Here is a 20,186-nt window from a genome sequence, read left to right on the forward strand (position 1 = left end):
TATTAAAATCACCAAAAATGCTTTACCAGCCAGTCCAAAAGTCTGAAATGTAAACTGTATAATTCATATGTGACACACAACCTTGATGAGCTGAAAGGTATATTTGAAATGCTTTAGAATTCATTTAATCTTTACAACCTTAAGCACTGGGTATTTTTGGAATGAGAGCATTACTAGATGAGATGGCTTTTCTCTCATTTAGGATGTATGCAAGATCTTTGTATCTTTCTCTGAGTTGATGTGGCTTTATGCTTACGTTCATCCGGATTTGTGCCGTATGGTGACACTGCATGAGTCGTGCGATCAGAGAAAGAGAGACGGACAGATTTGGAGAGCATGTGTTTGAGCAGCAAACGTATGTTCTGCTCTGATCTGATGGATTTAATGTTACATGACGCTACCAAAGGCAGCAGTTTACAGAGGTGGCTTTATGTGGTGCAGCTGATATCTTTATAATACCACTTTGGATGCCATGATTGATGCAAGTGCTTATCCAAAAATGTTACAACAGCTGTGACGTATTGAACAATATATTGATTGCTTGGTGGTTGGTTACTTGAGCCCACCTTTTTTGACACCAGATTTTTTTATTATACCTCAAATGGACATCAGTGGTACCTTTAATGCAAACGAAATGAAGTCAGAATTGCGAGATATGAAGTCAAAATTGCAAGATAAAAACGTACAATTGCAAGTATAAAGTCAGAATTGCAAAATATAGTCACAATTCAGATTTTTTTTTCAGAATTGTGTAATATAAACTCACAATTGTGAGAAATAAAGTCTTTTTTCTTGCAAATGTGTTTGTATCTCGCAGTCCTGACTTTTTTTTCACAAATGCGACTTTGTATCTCGTAATTCCGACTTTTCTTTCGCAAATGGGAGTGTGTATCTTGCAATTACGACTTTTTTTCCTCGCAAATGGTAGTTTGTATCTTTCAATTCTGACTTTATTTCTTGCAATTGCGAGTTTGTATCTCGCAATTCCCACTTTTTTCTCACAAATGCGGGTTCTCGCAATTATGACTTATTTTTCTGACTTCTCTAGCAAATGCAAGTTTGTATCTTGCAATTTCCACTTTTTTCTCACAAATGGGAGTTTGTATCTCGCAATTCTGACTTTTTTCTCGCAAATGCGAGTTTATATCGCGCAATTATGACTTTTTTCTCTAATGCAAGTTTATATCTTGCAATTCTCACTTTTTTTCTCACAAATAGGAGTTTGTATCTTGCAATTCTGACTTTTTTTCATTGCAAATGGTAGTTTGTATCTCGCAATTCCCACTTTTTTCTCACAAATGCGGGTTCTCGCAATTATGACTTATTTTTCTGACTTCTCTAGCAAATGCAAGTTTGTATCTTGCAATTTCCACTTTTTTCTCACAAATGGGAGTTTGTATCTCGCAATTCTGACTTTTTTCTCGCAAATGCGAGTTTATATCGCGCAATTATGACTTTTTTCTCTAATGCAAGTTTATATCTTGCAATTCTCACTTTTTTTCTCGCAAATAGGAGTTTGTATCTTGCAATTCTGACTTTTTTTCATTGCAAATGGTAGTTTGTATCTCGCAATTCCCACTTTTTTCTCACAAATGCGGGTTCTCGCAATTATGACTTATTTTTCTGACTTCTCTAGCAAATGCAAGTTTGTATCTTGCAATTTCCAATTTTTTCTCACAAATGGGAGTTTGTATCTCGCAATTCTGACTTCTTTCTCGCAAATGCGAGTTTATATCGCGCAATTATGACTTATTTTTCTGACTTCTCTCGCAAATGCAAGTTTGTATCTCGCAATTCCGACTTTTTTTTCTCTAATGCAAGTTTATATCTTGCAATTCTCACTTTTTTTCTAGCAAATAGGAGTTTGTATCTTGCAATTCTGACTTTTTTTTCCTTGCAAATGGTAGTTTGTATCTCGCAATTCCGACTTTAATTCTTGGAAATGCAGATTTTGTATTTTGCAATTCTGTCTTTTTTCTCAGAATTGTGACATAAACTCGCAGTTGCGGGTTATAAAGTCCAATTTTTGGGGGAAAAAAGACTAATTGGTTCTGGAGAATTCTGACTTTATTTCTCAGAATTGCAAGTTTATATCTCACAATTCTGACTTATGTCATGCAATTCTGTGAAAAAAAAATTGCTAGGAAAAAAAAGTCTGAATTGTGAGGCACAATTACCTTTTTTTTATTTAGTGGCTGACTTATGCATTTCTAAAATGGATAGTTTTTTTAATTGCTAATAACTTGGGTAGTTTAAAGGGTTACTCCACCCCAAAATGACAATTTTGTTATTAATCACTTACCCTCGTGTCGTTCTAAACCCATAAAAGCTTTGTTCGTCTTCAGAACACAATTTATGATATTTTGGATGGAAACCGGGAGCTTTTTGACTGTCCCATTGACTGCCAAGTAAATGGAACGACGTGGGGGTAAGTGATTATTGACGCAATTTTCATTTTGGGGTGGAGTAACCCTTTAAGTTCAGTTAGCTCAGGCTTTGTTGTAAGACTGTGAATTCAATCTCTGGAATACCCTGCTCCATTTTTCTGAGATAATGATGACCTAATTCAGTTCTCACGGCAAAAGCAGTGCAACCCCTGCTTGTTGGGAGGGCTTTAATTAGCAAGAGATGCTCTTAGCATTGCTCTAGATGTTCCTGCATTTGCTTGTACACTCCTGTCATGTATTAGTGTCTCTCTACTCTATTCCCACTCTCTCTTCCTGTCTCACTCTCTCAGAACAGAGCCGTAATGGGACGAATAATCAGACTGAGTGACACAGCCATCGCTCTGGAATCATTCAGAGGCTCGGAGAAGGAGACCAACCCACTTTACAAAGACTATCACGGTGAGAAGAAATATACATGCAAGAGTTCAAAAACACTGACAAAAAAAACCCTCAAAATTTAAATAATATACTTTTGTTTATAACTGGTTCTGCACCACTTGATATCTAATTAATGCAATCGGATTTAGAGTATTTTAAATAATTGTAACCATAGTTATAATACATTATTATTATTATTATACTTTTCTGTTTATTGTTACACCTTTATAAAGTATAATGCATTAAAACACATGCCAAACAAACCTTTAAAAAATTATGATGCATTTTATAATGCATTATGAATGCCTTTGTAATGCATTATACACAAAGGCTTTAAGTAAAGTCTTACAGATATATTTAAAAAAAAACAAAAACTAATATAAATTACATTAAACAACACAATTACTACAACTTTTAACGAAATTAAATTGAAAACAGAAAATACAAAAAAGCTCTGTAATTGCTAACAAAAACTAACTTTACATGGAATAAAGCTGAAATAAAATATAGAGATAAGTAGATACTTAACTATACTATACTATAAGTACTATACTAAGTATTAGATAAAAAATGAGTTTAAAAAACTTAGATAAATTAGAAATATTAAAAAAAGTTTGTTGAAGTACTAAAATTTACTAAAATTCATATCTAATTAGGATATTAAAAAATCATAATAGAAAGGTCAAAAGGACATAACAAAATCACTAAAACAATTTAATATGAAAACTGAATATACATAAAAAAAAATAAAAGTACTGTATATTTTAATACAGTAATTGTATATAAATAACGCTGCTCAGCATAGCAACACCCTAGCAACCGTCCACAACAGTCTGGAATCATGGTACAGCATTTTACACAAGCAAACACCACTCACATTTTCTTCAGAAAATTTATTTTCAAAAGATGTTTCATTGGTCCCTCGTCTTATTCATCCCTTTTGCATCATTCTATCTTTCTGACTCTCTGTCATACACACACACACACACACACACACACACACACTTACACACAGAGGCTCAGTAAAGTGCATTAGTAGAGAGGGGCAGGCAGGGTGGACCTCTCTCTAGCTGTCAGCTTGTGTTAGTGTGGCCGTGTTCAATCAGACGTGCTCCTTGGCAGACAGGCCAGGGGGAGATTCAGCTGCCACGGCAAACGTCCACGCACACACACACACACACACAGATCCCCTCCGCCCCATCACAAGCACCCAGCACAGCCCTCAGGGGCCGCAGAGTTGCAGAATCAATATTTTCATACTGGCTAAAACCTCTCTGTGGCCATACTGCAGATGAGGAAGATGTTTTGGGCTCACCCTCTTTCCGTTCTGCCTTTTTTTTTTTATCCCCTCATTCTGCCTCTTTATATTCTCCCTTGTTTTCATCTCTTCATGTTGCATGCTTTATCTTTTCGTCTCTTTTGTGTCTGTCTTTCTGTAAAGGTCAGTTTGTTTACAGTTCTCTCTCCTCGTTTCCGCCCCCTGCCCTGTTTCTTTCTTGCACTCATTTGCTCTGGGTGGACGTAATGGCCAAAGGGGGTGGGGTTTACAAACACTAATGACCTCAGATAATATAATATTATTTGTTCATTTATTTTTATTTTGTTACTAATCATTTATTTATTAAGGTGCTTATCAGGTGTTTATGAACAAATTATATGCTAATGATTTCAGTTTCTTTCATTAGTTATTTTTATTTTTATTTTTTTATTTAATGTCATTTTAGGATGTGAATTCTTATTTTAATATTTATTGTTATTTTAGATTTTTTCTTGCTGATTTTTTAAATGTTAGTTTATATTTATTATGTTATTTATGCTCATGTAGTTATTTTCTTTGTTAAGATGCTTATAAACAAATTAGATGCTAATGATTTAAATTTCATACATTAGTTCTATTTATTTATTTATTTTGTAATGTCATTTTATTATGTGCTGTTATTGTAACATTTACTGTTATTTTATAATATTATTTATTTTAACGCCATTAATTTATTTAATATCAGCTTTTATTTATTTATGTATGTTGATGTTTTATTACATTGTCATTTTTATATTTATTTTATAATGTTTTTTTATTATTATTTGTTCATGTAATTAATGTATTTATTACTTTATTAATTATTATTAATTTATTTATTGTTGCTTATCAGATGTTTATGAACAAATTAGGCGATAATGATTTTAATTTCGTGTGTTAGTTCTTTTTTTATTTTATTCATTTATTTTGTAGTGTTTTATGATGTGCTGTTATTTTAATATTTACTAATATTTATAGTGTTATTTATTTTAATGTCATTAATGTCTTTAATATCAGCTTTTCAAATTTTTATTTATTTATTTATGTTGATATTTTATTATGTTATGGTACTTTTATATTTATATAAAAATGTATAATGTTTGTTTTTTATAATTTTATTTATGTTCATGTAATTAATTTAAGTTGCTTATCATTATTATTGTTATTTTATAATGTTATTTATGTTTATATATATATATATATATATATATATATTTTATTATTATTATTTTCAATTTATTTATGTATTCATAAATTTGTATTTTAAATGTGACATTCATTTTTAAAATTTTTCACGACTTATTTAAACTTTCATTTTAAATTTCAGGCCACAGTTACATTGTCAAAGTGTTATTTATTTTGTTTTATTTATAATATTACTAAAAAACTGTTAGGTCATTCACTTTTGTCAGTGTTATTAATTTAGTTTTCATTTAAGTTAGTTCTTTGACAAAATAATGTATATAGTATTTGTTCAGCAATACATTTGCTAAAGCTTTCATTGTTGAAACAAAAGTTTACAGTTTTTCGTGAATTAGTTTAATGAATTAGTTCTTTTTAAGCTTTGGTAAGATCTTTTCAAACAATCAGACACTAATGATTTAATTTGCCTGTGAATTAAGTTATATGTGAGAATGTAAGTTATATGTCTTTTTTAAGATTTTAGTAAACAGATATGCATACAAATATAATCCAAAGCTTTTCAGATTATGACACATCTCAACAATGTGTGTAAAAAATATGTGTTAAAAGAGTTATTGTTAGTTCTAGCTATTGATTTTTACCTTGTTTACTGAATTAGTGCTTTGCCATAAGGTCTTATAGACAATAGTGAATGTGAAGACGTACATGAGGCCACTCTTTCTTTTCTGTGGTGCGTCCGCTGCACAAAGCATGTTGGGAGTCCTGTCACAGCGAATCAACTCGAGCGGAATCAACCTAGCGCACGGGTCCCTTTACAAGCAGGGCCTTTACACACACGCATACAAACATTCACACACATACACACATGCTCTTTCCATCCCCTCATCCCGGTCTTCAGCGCTTCCTTTTAATGTCATATTTCTACTGGCCGCATAACTGAGAGAGAAAAAATGGAGCTAGGAATTAAAGAGAGATAGAGGGCGAAAAAGCTTTCTCTCTTCCCAACATGCCCCTGTGCCGACTGACCTTGTTTTACCCCCATCCTCCACTCACCTCTCTTACTTGCTCTCCCTCCCACCAACCTATTTCTCTCCTCCCTCCACTACACTTCTTCTCTCGTATGTTTTGGTTTCTGCCCATTGGTGCAGCTAATAAAATAATGGTTGATACAATGCTATAGTGGCCAGTGTGAAAGGTGATAGCTACATGTGCCCACAGTAAAACTCAGCAGACAATGAAAAACACAGTCTGGTTAAATAGGTAACAGGCAATACAAAACCTGGGGGGGGGGGGATATTGCTATAGAACATGTTTATTAGCCTCCATAATATTGTGAATATAGTCAGAAAATTTGTTCACTGAATTGTTTCGCTTCAGATTTTTGAGACAAATGGATTCTAAATGCAATTTCAGTCAAAAAAGTGTATTAAAACTTAATGTTTGAAATATAGTGTAGCACAACCTGTAAAATAAAATTTGGGGTACTACATATTATTTATTTATTTATTTATTTATATATATATATATATATTATATATATATATAATATATATATATATATATATATATATATATATATATATATAGTCAAGCCCGAAATTATTCATACCTCTGGCAAATTCTGACTTAAAGTTACTTTTATTCAACCAGCAAGGTTTTTTTTTTTTTTTTTTTTTTAACCAGAAATGACACAGGCAAAAATGACAAAAGATAATAAGACGATGTACACGAGGCATCATTGTGGAAAAAAATATTTCTCAGCTATTTACATTTGAACAAAAAGTGGGATGTCCAAAATTGTTCATACCCTTTGCAAACTGTCACAGTTTGGGAAATTCCAAAGTTCCATACTATTCCAAATAGTCCAAGCTGTTCTAAAGCATCCTAATTACCCTGATTCATTGGGAACAGCTGTTTTAATCAACTCAACAGGTGAAAAACAGAAGCTCTCTGCTGTTGGTTTGTGGACAGTCATGGCTAAGACAAAGGAGCTCACTGAGGACCTGCGGCTGCGCATTGTGGCTGCTCACAAGTCAGGAAAGAGCTATGATACCATACCTAATGTTTTGAAGTTCCAGTGGCTACAGTGCAAAGTATTATTAAAAAATACAAGATGTTCAGCACTGTGAAAAATCTCAGAGGATGTGGTCGGAAGCCAAAAGTGGCACCTGTGCTGGCCAGGAGGATAGTGAGAGAGGTAAAAAAAGATCCAAGGATCACCACCAAGGCCATCCTGATGAATCTGGGCTCTGATGGTGGCAACATCTCAAGGCAGACAGTCCAACAGACACTGCACACCGCTGGGTTCCACGGACGCAGACCAAGGAGGACACCACTTCTCCAGATAAGGCACACAGAAGCCCGCTAGGCCTTTGCAAATGCTCATCTGGATAAAGAAGAAGACTTCTGGTCTTCTGTTTTATGGTCAGATGAAACCAAAATTAAATTGTTTGGCCACAATGATGTAGCCTTCATCTGGCGAAAAAAAAAGGAGAAGCCTTCAACCCTAAGAACACCATCCCCACTGCCAAACATGGTGGTGGGAACCTAATGTTTTGGGGGTGTTTTTCAGCCAGTGGACCAGGGAACCTAATCATAGTAAACGGCACCATGAAAAAGGAGCAATACATCAAAATTCTCAACAACAACATCAGGCAGTCTGCAGAGAAACTTGGCCTTGGGCACCAGTGGACATTTCAGCACGACAACGACCCAAACACACAGAAAAAGTGGTGAAGAAATGGTTCGCAGACAAAAACATTAACGTTTTGCAGTGGCCCAGCCAGAGTCCTGACTTAAATCCAATTGAGAATCTGTGGAGGGAGCTAAAGATCAGGGTTATGGCAAGGAGACCCTCCAACCTGAAAGAGTTGGAGCTCATCGCTAAAGATCAATGGGCAAAAATACCAGTGGAGACATACAAAAAGCTGGTCAGCAATTATAGGAAGCGTTTGATTGCTGTAATAGCTAATAAAGGCTTTTCTATTGATTATTGAGAAGGGTATGAATAATTTTGGACATGCCACTTTTTGTTCAAATGTAAATAAAAGATATTTTTTTCCACAATGATGCCTCTTGTACATCACCTTATCTTCTGGAAGACGTCTTGGTCATTTCTAAAAAAAAAATTATAATATACTTGCTGGTTGAATAAAAGTAACTTTGCCAGGGGTATGAATAATCCGGGCTTGACTGTATATATATAAGTTTTGGGGTCAGTAAGCTTTCCTATTTTTTTTTTTTTTTTTTTTTTAAGAAATTAATACTTTTATTCAGCAAGGATGCATTCATTTGACCAAAAGTCAAAATAAAGACACATAATGTTACAAAAGATGAACTTTATATTCATAAAACAAAAAATGTATGACTGTTTCCACAAAAATATTAAGCAGCACAACTGCTTTCATCATTACTCCATGTGACTGGAGTAATGATGCTGAAAATTCAGCTTTGCATCACAGGAATAAATAAAATTTTAAAACATATTCAAATAAAAAAAATAGTTATTTTAAATTGTAATAATATTTCACAATTTTACTGTGTTTTAGATCAGTGTCGTCTTGGTAAGCATAAAAGACTTCTTTGAAAAACATTTAACATTTTTACCAACCCCAAACTTTTAAAGTCTTTACCGCACAATATAGTCAAATTTAATAAAAAAAAAAAAAAAAGTGTATTAAAACTTAAAGGAGAAGTTCACTTCCAGAGCAAAAATTTACATGTTTAATGTTCATGTCTTTCTTTCTTCAGTCGTAAAGAAATTATGTTTTTTGAGGAAAACATTTCAGGATTTCTTTCCATATAATGGATGTCTATGGTGCCCCCGAGTTTGAACTTCCAAAATGGAGTTTAAATGCTGCTTCAAAGGGCTCTAAACGATCCCAGCAGAGGAAGAAGTGTCTTTATCTAGTGAATTGATCGGTTATTAACTGTCTTGAACAGGAAAAAACAGAGTTCAGGCAGAGCAAGACGAGATGAACATTTGAAGTTAAAAAATATATGAATAGTATTTTTATTTTATTTTAAATAGTAATAATATTTCACAATTTTACTGTTTTTAGATAAAATCAGTGTAGTCTTAGTGAGCATAAGAGACTGCATTTTGTGAAAAAATAAATAATTACCAACAAACTTTTAGTTTAGTCTATACTAAAAAATATATCCCATCAGTATGTATTTCCAGCACATTTATATAGTGATGTGATTGGTTTTTAATGTCTTCTGTGTTTGTTTAGGTCTCCTACATGTTCGTCAGTTGCCCCGTCTGAACTGTTTGTCTTGTGAGGTACCTGATACGAAAGACTTGGCCTTCAAACTCAAGAGAAAGCAGTTCACAATTGAGGTGAGTTCACATTAATGATTTTTTTCTTATCAGCTTTGTTGGTTTTAACAATTACAGGTTGAGAACAGTGAGAGTAGGGCATTTTAGATGCTTAAACTACTCATTTTAATTGCTAATTTTATTTTCCTACCCCCGTGTCTCTCGAGCCACTGCACATATTAGGAGGTCATGATTATGAATTGATGTCTGCATTAGCTGTGCTTCACTAGTTCCTGTTTATCTTCCTGAGCTATTGAGTGTCAAATTGAATGGTTGAAATTATTGATTTTGGACTGGACTTGTTACACCTCTCTTCAGAATAACACCAAAAGCTTGAAAAAAAGTTCTTTCTGAACTCTTTCTGAATACACTATAGGAGTCTTTAATGTGTAACATAAAAAAGTCTCAGAGTCTTAGGTTTTACTGTGTGTGTTTTCACTGTATGTGTGTACATTTATATATATATATTAGGGCCGGGACTTTAACGCGTTAATTAAGATTAATTAATTCCACAAAAATAACGCGTTAAATTTTTTTAACGCATTTTAATCGCACTTAATTTTGCACCGCGGAACGTTTCTCACTGGATGAGTTTCAGCGGCGGACCGATTATACTGGAGCATCACCGCAGCACATCGAGCCTCAAGTATCACCTCAATGCTTTTACAGAAGGTCTACCTACCTATAGGGTACCTGAATTTCTGAAATGTAGGCTAGTATATTTCTAAATATCCCAGTGTTTCCCCTACCATTATCTTAGGGGGGCGCGTTTACAATGTCTCCTCCAAGAAAACACGGACTGGATCGCGGACTCCATTCATAAAAAACGAATTTACTATAGCGCGGAATACCACGTAAATTCGTCGATATTTTTATTGATAAATCAAAAGTTGGTCTGTCACTTAATTCAAATCGCGATATGGACTTGTGTCTGTGAAAACTGAAATGCAAAAAGACCGTTTTAATATGAATCCTGCATGTACGGTTTGCCTCTGTATGTTAGAATGGCAGTGACGCGTTTTTTTTTTTTTTAACTGCACGCGTGATGCTCCCGTTAATTTTTGGCATTTGCATCTCAAATGAACAGATAGACTCAATCTCCAAAGCTACTGTCAGTGTCACTTTTACCGTTTCATTTGAGAAAACTAGCATCATATCATACTTTACACACAGAAACTTCACGGCAACCTGTCAAAATAAAAGTACGGTTTAACTTGAAACAGAACAATATTCCTATTTAAATAATTAACAAAAAACAATATATATTATAAAAAAATAAATATAACAACAAGATTAACCACTTAATTGTAGAAAAAAAATACTACGATTATTATTTAAATGTTAAATTATTATTATTTATTGATTTTAACAGCAAACCTCTTGTTTGTTTGCCAAAAATTAAAAAGGTTTATTTTTCATTTGATTAAAAATAAATAAATGTTTATGCTTTCATTTGATTATTAGAAAATTAAAACACAAGAATTTCTTTAAAAAAAAAATAGCAAAAGATTGTAAAGCCCTATTGTTCAAAATGTTAAAATAGAGAGTTTTGGATTTATTTTTTCACTGAAATAAATGTTTTATGTTAAATAAACGTTATTACACAAAGTAGGGTAAAGTACCGAGAAAAAAAAGTATGGAAACCTAGGGGAAACACTGTATTCTATTGCTACACTTAATGGCAATATTGCACTGGTCTGTTGGACTTGGTTGAACAAAAATAAACAATATTTTGTTGCTTAAGTTTATGTATTCAGTCATTATTCAATGGTATACTAAAAATCCATATGAAAAAACTTACTTCTCACTGTTCTCAGGTCAAATATTTATATGCGATTAAAATGCGATTAATTTCTTTTAATTAATTTTTGATTAATTTTTTTAATCGAGTCCCGGCCCTAATATATATATATATATATATATAATTTTTTTTTTTTAATATATTTTTGTGCCTTTTATAAGTAATTTTAGCTGTTTTTTTTTTTGTTTGTTTGTTTTTTTTTTAGCTTTTTTCGTAAATATAACTGTGTGACTTGCAGCAAAAACTAAATGGTTCTGTTTTGGTAGCTTTACACAAGGTATTTGTTGCTGAAAATTATATTGAGTTAAAAACCTGGTTTCATTTTGAGCATTTGCTAACTAGATTTTAAGACACAGTACAATCTAGTTTATAATAAAAGAGCTTTTATCCTCTTTGAGAAAAAATAGTTCAAATTAACATAGCTTCTTGATTCTCGAGGTTAAACTTTATTTAGTGAATTATTTTGTTTATTTTCAATTTCTAGAAAAGTTTCAAATGTATGTTTTCTTTGGCGCTTAGTAAGTGTTCATTTTATGTTGTGTGTTTACTACCATTACAAACCCTTCAGTAGAAACACACACTCACACACACTCCACTTCCAGCCAATGAGTGCCTGTCCATCAAGTGGAGACAAATGAAAGGGCCCAGGCTCTTACTGAAGCCCCATCATTGGCCCCTAATTAAGTTATCAGTGGCGAAGCTGTTAATAGTTAATCAGGAAGTGTATTGTCTCAGAAGGACCAGCAGGCTTTGTCTTTAAACGCTCTCTAAGGCAGAGACCTCTCATCCACTCCTCGCTAGATTTATAGGGTCAATAAAAGTCAAGGTGGTTTCCCTCAATGGCTGTTTAATGAGCCAACTGCTTTCAGTTTGTGGAAGGGCTCGAATGTAGGTTTGTGTCGTAGCAGTGCTGAAGAATTTGTGTGTATCTTTCGGGCCACGTATTGAATGTTAATGGAGAAGTTCACTTCCAGAAAAATAATTTCCTGATAATTTACTCACTATGTCATCCAAGATGTCAATGTTTTTTTGTCTTCAGTCGCAAAGAATTTAGGTTTTAGAGGAAAACATTCCAGGATTTTTCTGCATATAATGGACTTCAATGGTGGCCAATGGGTTGAAGGTCCAAATTGCAGTTTCAATGCAGCTTCAAAGGACTCTACACAATCCCAGCCAGAGAATAAGGGTCATATCTAGATTTTGCTTAGACAAAATTGCTTCAGCAAAAAAATGGTTACTTATGAAAATGTTGAATTTAAAAAAATATATAGGGTTTTACCTATATGTGACAATGAAATTTCATAATTCATTTATTACATAGCACAAGGTAAAATAATTTGTGCTGTACCACAAAACCAGTCATAATGGTGAATTGTTTGATATTTATACATCTGAAAGCTGAATAAAAAAACTTTCCATTGATGTATGGTTTGTTATGATAGGACAATATTTGGCAGAGATACAACTATTTGAAAATCTGGAATCTGAGGGTGCAAAATAAGATCTAAATATTGAGAAAATCGCCTTTAAAGTTGTCCAAATGAAGTTCTTACTGATCAAAAATCAAAAATTTAGTTTTGATATATTTACTGTTGGAAATTTAGATTTAGATTTAAATTTAGGTATGTACAAAATATCTTCATGGAACATGATCATTACTTAATATCCTAATGATTTTTGGTATAAAAGAAAAATCGATAATTATGACCCATACAATGTATTTTGGGCTATTGCTACAAACATACCTGTGCTACTTAAGACTGGTTTTGTGCTCCAGGGTCACATATGTTTGTAAAAAATCTAACTTTTTTCCAGGATTCTTAATTGAATGTTAAATTCAAAAGAACAGCATTTATTACATTATTCTATAGTAATGTGTATCTATATATTTATTATGGAGAATTTTTAGCAATATACAGTCATGGCCAAAAGTTTGCTGCTAAACTGCTTTTAGATCTTTGTTTCAGTTGTTTCTGTGATGTACTGAAATATAATTACAAGCACTTCATACGTTTCAAAGGCTTTTATCGACAATTACATGACATTTATGCAAAGAGTCAGTATTTGCAGTGCACTCTTAAAAAGGATGTGTTAAAAACAACACAGCCTGTGTTGTTTCTTAACACACCTTTGTGTCTAGTTAAGGACAACACATTTTGTGTTAGTTTTAACTCAACTAGTGTGTTATTCCAGCTAACACAGAAAATGTGTTGATTTTTTCTACACACTATTGTGTTATAAATACACAATTTGTGTCAATTATGTGTTATTTTTTTACCAATTTTTTGTATGCAATAAAGACACTGCAAACTAATGTATAGTTTAAACACAATTTATTAAACCTGCTACTAACAATTATAACTCAAAAAGGTTAAAAAAAGAGAGGTAAACAATCAATTCAGTCATTTCAACATATAATTGTTCCTTGAGTGAAAAGTTGTTAAAGGTTTATAAAGTTTGTACTTTAAAAAAAATGTGGTATTTGACAACCTCTTAAGCATTAATCGTTTTATTTACATATCAGCATACAAGTGATGGTGAGGGTCGTGAGATGAAGTCTCTCCTTTGTCTCTGTCATGTCAGTAACTGCCACAAGCACTTCAGGGGTGTCTTCCAGTCAAAGCTGCAAGAGTAAAATAAAGATACTTTTGTTATTTATAGGCTACACATAGCGAATATTGTAAAATAGCGATAGCTAAAAAGGCAAGAAAAGCTTTAGCATTAGAGATTATGTTAGCGTTTTAGGGCAATTTGCACAATACATGTCACAACGAAGCTGTTCATTTTCAAAGAGAAAGACGCGACGAACGAATGCATTTTCTCATTAGCACTACAACGTGTCAATGATGAATTAAAAGCGATTCTGTTCACAATTAATCCAACAAAAGAAACTATAAAGCTTGTTAAAATAAGCTCCCACCGTCGTGATGTGCCGCAGACGCAGGCGCAGCTCGCGTCGGCATTCGTGAGGCAATTTTACCACGTATATATGTGCCAAATGCCCCTCGACTGTCTCCAAACGATCACAAAAGACATTTTAAAAACGTATAATGGCAAATACAAACATTTCTTACCTTCACACATCGAAGTTATGTCCTGACGATGAAAACTTGCAGCACGAGGAAATTAGCTTGTCTCTGTAGAATAACGGCTCATGAAGTGAGGCAAGCAGCAATGTGATTGGCTGATATTTAACACATATTGTGTTGGACACACTGTGTTGGATATTTTCTTTTTTCTTTTTCGTTTTTAACACTAATTTAACACAAAGTAACACAAAATGTGCTAAAATAGACATAACACAAACAATGTTTAAAAAATTGACACATCCTTTTTGAGAGTGTGTTGGCCCTTCTTTTTCAGGACCTCTGCAATTCGACTGGGCATGCTCTCAATCAACTTCTGGGCCAAATCCTGACTGATAGCAACCCATTCTTTCATAATCACTTCTTGGAGTTTGTCAGAATTAGTGGGTTTTTGTTTGTCCACCCGCCTCTTGAGGATTGACCACAAGTTTTAAGATCTGGGGAGTTTCCAGGCAAAATGTCAACGTTTTGGTCCCCGAGCCACTTAGTTATCACTTTTGCCTTATGGCACGGTGCTCCATCGTGCTGGTAAATGCATTGTTCTTCACCAAACTGTTGTTGGATTGTTGGAAGAAGTTGCTGTTGGAGGGTGTTTTGGTACCATTCTTTATTCATGGCTGTGTTTTTTTGGGCAAAATTGTGAGTGAGCCCACTCCCTTGGATGAGAAGCAACCCCACACATGAATGGTCTCAGGATGCTTTACTGTTGGCATGACACAGGACTGATGGTAGCGCTCACCTTTTCTTCTCAAGTCAAGCCTTTTTCCAGATGCCCCAAACAATCGGAAAGAGGCTTCATCGGAGAATATGACTTTGCCCCAGTCCTCAGCAGTCCATTCGCCATACTTTTTGCAGAAGATCAATCTGTCCCTGATGTTTTTTTTTGGAGAGAAGTGGCTTCTTTGCTGCCCTTCTTGACACCAGGCCATCTTCCAAAAGTCTTGGCCTCACTGTGCGTTCAGATGCGCTCACACCTGCCTGCTGCCATTCCTGAGCAAGCTCTGCACTGGTGGCACTCCGATCCCGCAGCTGAATCCTCTTTAGGAGACCATCCTGACGCTTGCTGGACTTTCTTGGACGCCCTGAAGCCTTCTTAACAATGCAGTGGAAAGTTTTTTTTGGGATTAAGTTCATTTTCATGGCAAAGAAGGACTATGCAATTCATCTGATAACTCTTCATAACATTCTGGAGTATATGCAAATTGCTGTTATAAAAACTTAAGCAGCAACTTTTCCAATTTCCAATATTTATGTAATTCTCAAAACTTTTGGCCACGACTGTATAATGTCTTTACAGTCACTTTTGAATTATTTAATATCTCCCTGCCAAATAAAAGTATTAATTTCTTCTTCTAAAGAAAACCTACTGACCTACATTTTTAAAAGGTAGCGCAGTTATTAATCCTAAATGTTATAGATCGGAATATGTAGTCTAAATGCAATTACAAATATATGAAGTACTGTCTGTGTTGATGATATGCATTGTATTCAAGATATTTGATCAATTTGGGCATTCACTTAGAATCGTACCCATAACATTGTTGCTGACACAAAAGCTATATTTTATTGCATAAAATGCAGTAATGCATATGTAAAATTTTTTAATGTTCAAAATTGAATTCAAATTAATTCAAATGATGAATGTGTTCTTAATTGGAACTCCCACTGTGTCAGATCTGATAACACAATGAGAATAAAAGAAAAAAGTGATGAAAAAATAACCAGGGAAAGGAAATAGTGACTTGCTTTCATGAGGTGTTTTCCCCATTCGATCTTACCATCCCAATCTAGCCAATAACCTACAGACAGGCCTTTGCTAAAAAGTGTTGCACCAACACCTTTGTCACGCACGCAAACAAATGTGCCGTGCGGAGTTTATAGTGGGTGAAAAGAAATTCATGTTAGTGAGTTTGCCCTGCGGCGCTGAAGGTAGCGTGCGCTCGCTTTAACCACATGCCTCGATCAAAATTCGGTCCTCGTTTTGTGATCATATTTGTAATGGGAAGATAATACAGAGAGCCGCCAAATGTTTATATGTTTACATTGTCTCCACAACAAGAATCAAGTACACTTTACTTAAAAAAAAGTTCATATCGTGAATAATCATCTCTTGATTTTTTTTTTTTTTTGAAATTGAGAACTTGATAGACTTTCAGCGCTCAGAACCTGACATGAATTTTGACTTTAACAAATAAAAGTGTGGAAAATGTATGATATGACCATTTTTTTCTCAGCATTGTTCTTTCTAGCCAGACTATCATTCCAACCTGCATTCACGCAAAGAAAAAATGTATCTTCGTCTTCCCTTTAAGATGAGTCAGTGTGAATCAGAGGTCTGATCTGTGTTCAGTGATTGTGTTTGAAAAGTGATTGGCAGGCCATGTGTGTGTCAGTCAGGTCGCTCAGAGTGCACACGTCAATCAGAGATCAGCCACGTCATGCTAACATGACCACAGAAAGATGAGTTTTCACACATAGAAACCATGCCTAACTTAGAACTAGCATAGAACTACTGTAGCTGTTCTTATACTGCTCATAAAATGTACAGTTCATTTATGATATTCAGGGATGCACTGATATAGAAACTTGGAGGTTTTATTATTTATTTTATTCTATTTTCCATACAGTGAAGGAAGGACAAGCTGGAATCTAATCAAGAAAAGCTAAAGTCTGTCTTTTATTTGTTTAACATTTTTATTTGTCAAACTTTTTGAGTGAATTTTGCATCCAAACTCCTGAATGGGATGCACTGATATAGAAACTTGGTGGTTATTTTAATATATTTTATTTTATATTTTATGTAATTATTTTATATTTTATTTTATTTTATTTTATTGTGTGTCAGTCAGGTCACTATTTTGAGTGCACACGTCAGAGATCAGTCATGTCATGCTAACATGACCACAGAAAGATGAGTTTTCACACATAGAAACCATACAGAAAAATGGTAAACTTGAAATTTTAGGTATTTTTATATATATATATATATATATATATATATATATATATATATATATATATACAGTATTTTTTATTTTATTGTATTATTTTGTGTGTTAGCCAGATCACTTAGAGTGCACACATCAAACAGAGATCAGCCACGTCATGCTAACATGACCACAGAAAGATGATTTTTCACACATAGAAACCATGCAGGACATGTGAAAATGGCAAAAATTTAAATTTTAGGTTAAATCAATCCTAACTTGCATGAAACTACTGTAGATGTTCTTGTATACTGCTCATAAAATGTACACTTCATTTATAATTAGGGATGCACTGATATACAAACTTTTATTTTATATATGTGACCCTGGACCACAAAACCAGTCATAAGGTTAAATTTTACAAAACTGAGTTGTATATATCATATGAAAGCCCAATAGATAAGCTTTCTATTGATATATGGTTTGTTAGGATAGGACAATGTTTGACCGAGATACATCTGTTTGAAAATCTGGAATCTGAGGGGGCAAAAAAATCAAAATACTGAGAAAATCACCTTTAAAGTTGTCCAAATTAAGTTCTTAACAATGCATATTACTAATCAAAAATGACATTTTGATATATTTATAGTAGGAATTTTACAAAAAATCTTCATGGAACATGATCTTTACTTAATTTCCTAATGATTTTTGGCATAAAAGAAAAATCAAAAATTTTGACCCATACAATGTATTTTTGGCTATTGCTACAAATATACCCCAGCGACTTAAGACTGGTTTTGTGGTCCAGGGTCACATATAGTTCTTTTATAGTTATGTTATTTATTTTATATTTTGTTATTTTATTTTATTTGATATTATATATTTTTTATTTTCCATACAGTGAAGGAAGGCCAAGCTGGAATTTAATCAACAGAAGAAGCTAAAGTCTGGCTTTTATTAGTTTAACATTTTCATTTGTTAGACTTTTTGAGTGAATCCTGCATTCTAACTCTGAATGGGATGCACTGATATAGAAACTTGGAGGTTATTTTATTGTATTTTTATTTTTTTATTTATTTTTATTTTTTGCCAGTCAGGCCACTCAGAGTGCACACGTCAATCAGAGATCAGTCACGTCATGCTAACATGACCACAGAAAAATTACTTTTCACACATAGAGGCCATGCAGAAAAACGGTACAATTAAAATTTTAGGAAATGCACTGATACAGTAACTTGGAAGTTATTTTATATATAGTTATTTTATAGTTGTTATTTATTTTATATGTCTTTTTTTTAATCTAATCAACAGAAGAAGCTAAAGCCGGTCTTTTATTTGTTTAACATTGCACTGATAGGTTATTTTATTTGTTTTATGTTTTTTTTTTCTCTCTTTATTTTATACATTTTTATTTTATTTTATTTTACATACAAGGAAGACAAGCTGGAATCTAATCAAGAGAAGAAGCTGACATCTCTCTTCTATTTGTTTAACATTTTAATTTGCAAACTTGTGAATCCTGCATCCCAACTCCCGAATACAAATACAGCCGAGCGTGAATTATGAGTATTCTGCTAATATTCTGCCTGTCTGTTGAAGCGAGTTGCTGTGCTGTAATGTAATTAATGCAGGCTGGGTCTACATGCTGTCACTCAGCTACCCAGAGGAGCATTTGGCTGCTTGTCTTTGACTGACTGGTAAAGTTCAGTTGGCGGTTGATGAGCAGTCAATTGCCCAGAATGCCCTGCGGTCAGAATTAACCTCTGTCCCTGTTCCGGCAGGTATAGAGAGAGAGGGGTTATGAGGAAAAGCGCGATTAGCAAACACTCACGCATACGCATACATGTCAGTTGAGCGCTCGACACCGAGTGAGGTGATCAACTGAGGATTGAAACAGGAATGTGAGAGGTATGTGATTAAACTATACTTACCCTAGCATGACCTCTGACCCAAACTTGAGCCAAAATCACCTTAAGGGAGTTGGGGATTCTGGAGGTGAGGTCAGATGATCTTCAACCCAGGATTTGGGTCAAATTAGCCGTGGCTTACAAAGGTGCGAATCTTGAAAGCTCAGCAGCACTAGGTTGGTGTTTTCATTGCAATACCTGCATTATTTTCTTTGGACTGGTTGAACCATCAAGGTTTTAAGTTTTTTATCAGTTGAGGGCATTTTTAAGGCTTGTGTGGGCATATTTTTGGTGATATGTCAGAACATTGGTTTTATAATTCTCATAACCACACAAGCATTCCTTTAGTAATTGTTTTTTTGTTGTCCCATCTTGGTTTGAAGGTTCTGCTCCTGCGGCAAGATTTTGATTGATTGGTTGTGTCTGGGCCAGCCTCATCTGTTTAGGTCTTGTTGGTTGGGCCTTGTTGCTGTGATCCAAATATTAACCTGCGGACAGTTCCTGCAGATGTGAAGTTGTTGAATGGTATGGTTAGTTTTAGCAGTTGACAAGTATGAGTTTTGAGGTGTTTATTCATATTTCTTTGGCGGTGAAGTATCTGTGGTTTTGTACAGTAATTAAAAAATATAGTAAAACGTAGCTAGACCACTTATAATAAGTGTTTGCATATGTAAATTAATGTTATTAATGCAATGTTAGATCATTTATTTATTGATTTGCAGTACTGTTCTAAAGTTTGGCATCAGTGATTTTTTTATTAGTACTTTAATACTTTTACATTGTTGTAGAATATACTGTTGGGGTCAAAAGTTTACATACACCTTGCAGAATCAGCAAAATATAAATTTTTCTAACCAAAGTAAGAGGGATCATACAAAA

General features: G+C 33.8%; 1 protein-coding gene across 1 annotated transcript in view; it reads left to right on the forward strand.

Moving 5' to 3' along the window:
- elp4 (elongator acetyltransferase complex subunit 4) overlaps positions 1-20,186 on the forward strand; it is a 92,641-nt gene that overhangs the window by 40,287 nt on the left and 32,168 nt on the right. Inside the window, exons 8-9 of the mRNA XM_073837355.1 lie at positions 2,738-2,846; positions 9,501-9,607. Of these exons, the coding sequence (XP_073693456.1) occupies positions 2,738-2,846; positions 9,501-9,607 (216 nt within the window). The remainder of the gene's footprint in view (positions 1-2,737; positions 2,847-9,500; positions 9,608-20,186) is intronic.

The sequence above is a fragment of the Garra rufa genome, chromosome 3, assembly GCF_049309525.1.
Source record: "Garra rufa chromosome 3, GarRuf1.0, whole genome shotgun sequence".
In the NCBI taxonomy this organism is placed as follows: Eukaryota; Metazoa; Chordata; class Actinopteri; order Cypriniformes; family Cyprinidae; genus Garra; species Garra rufa.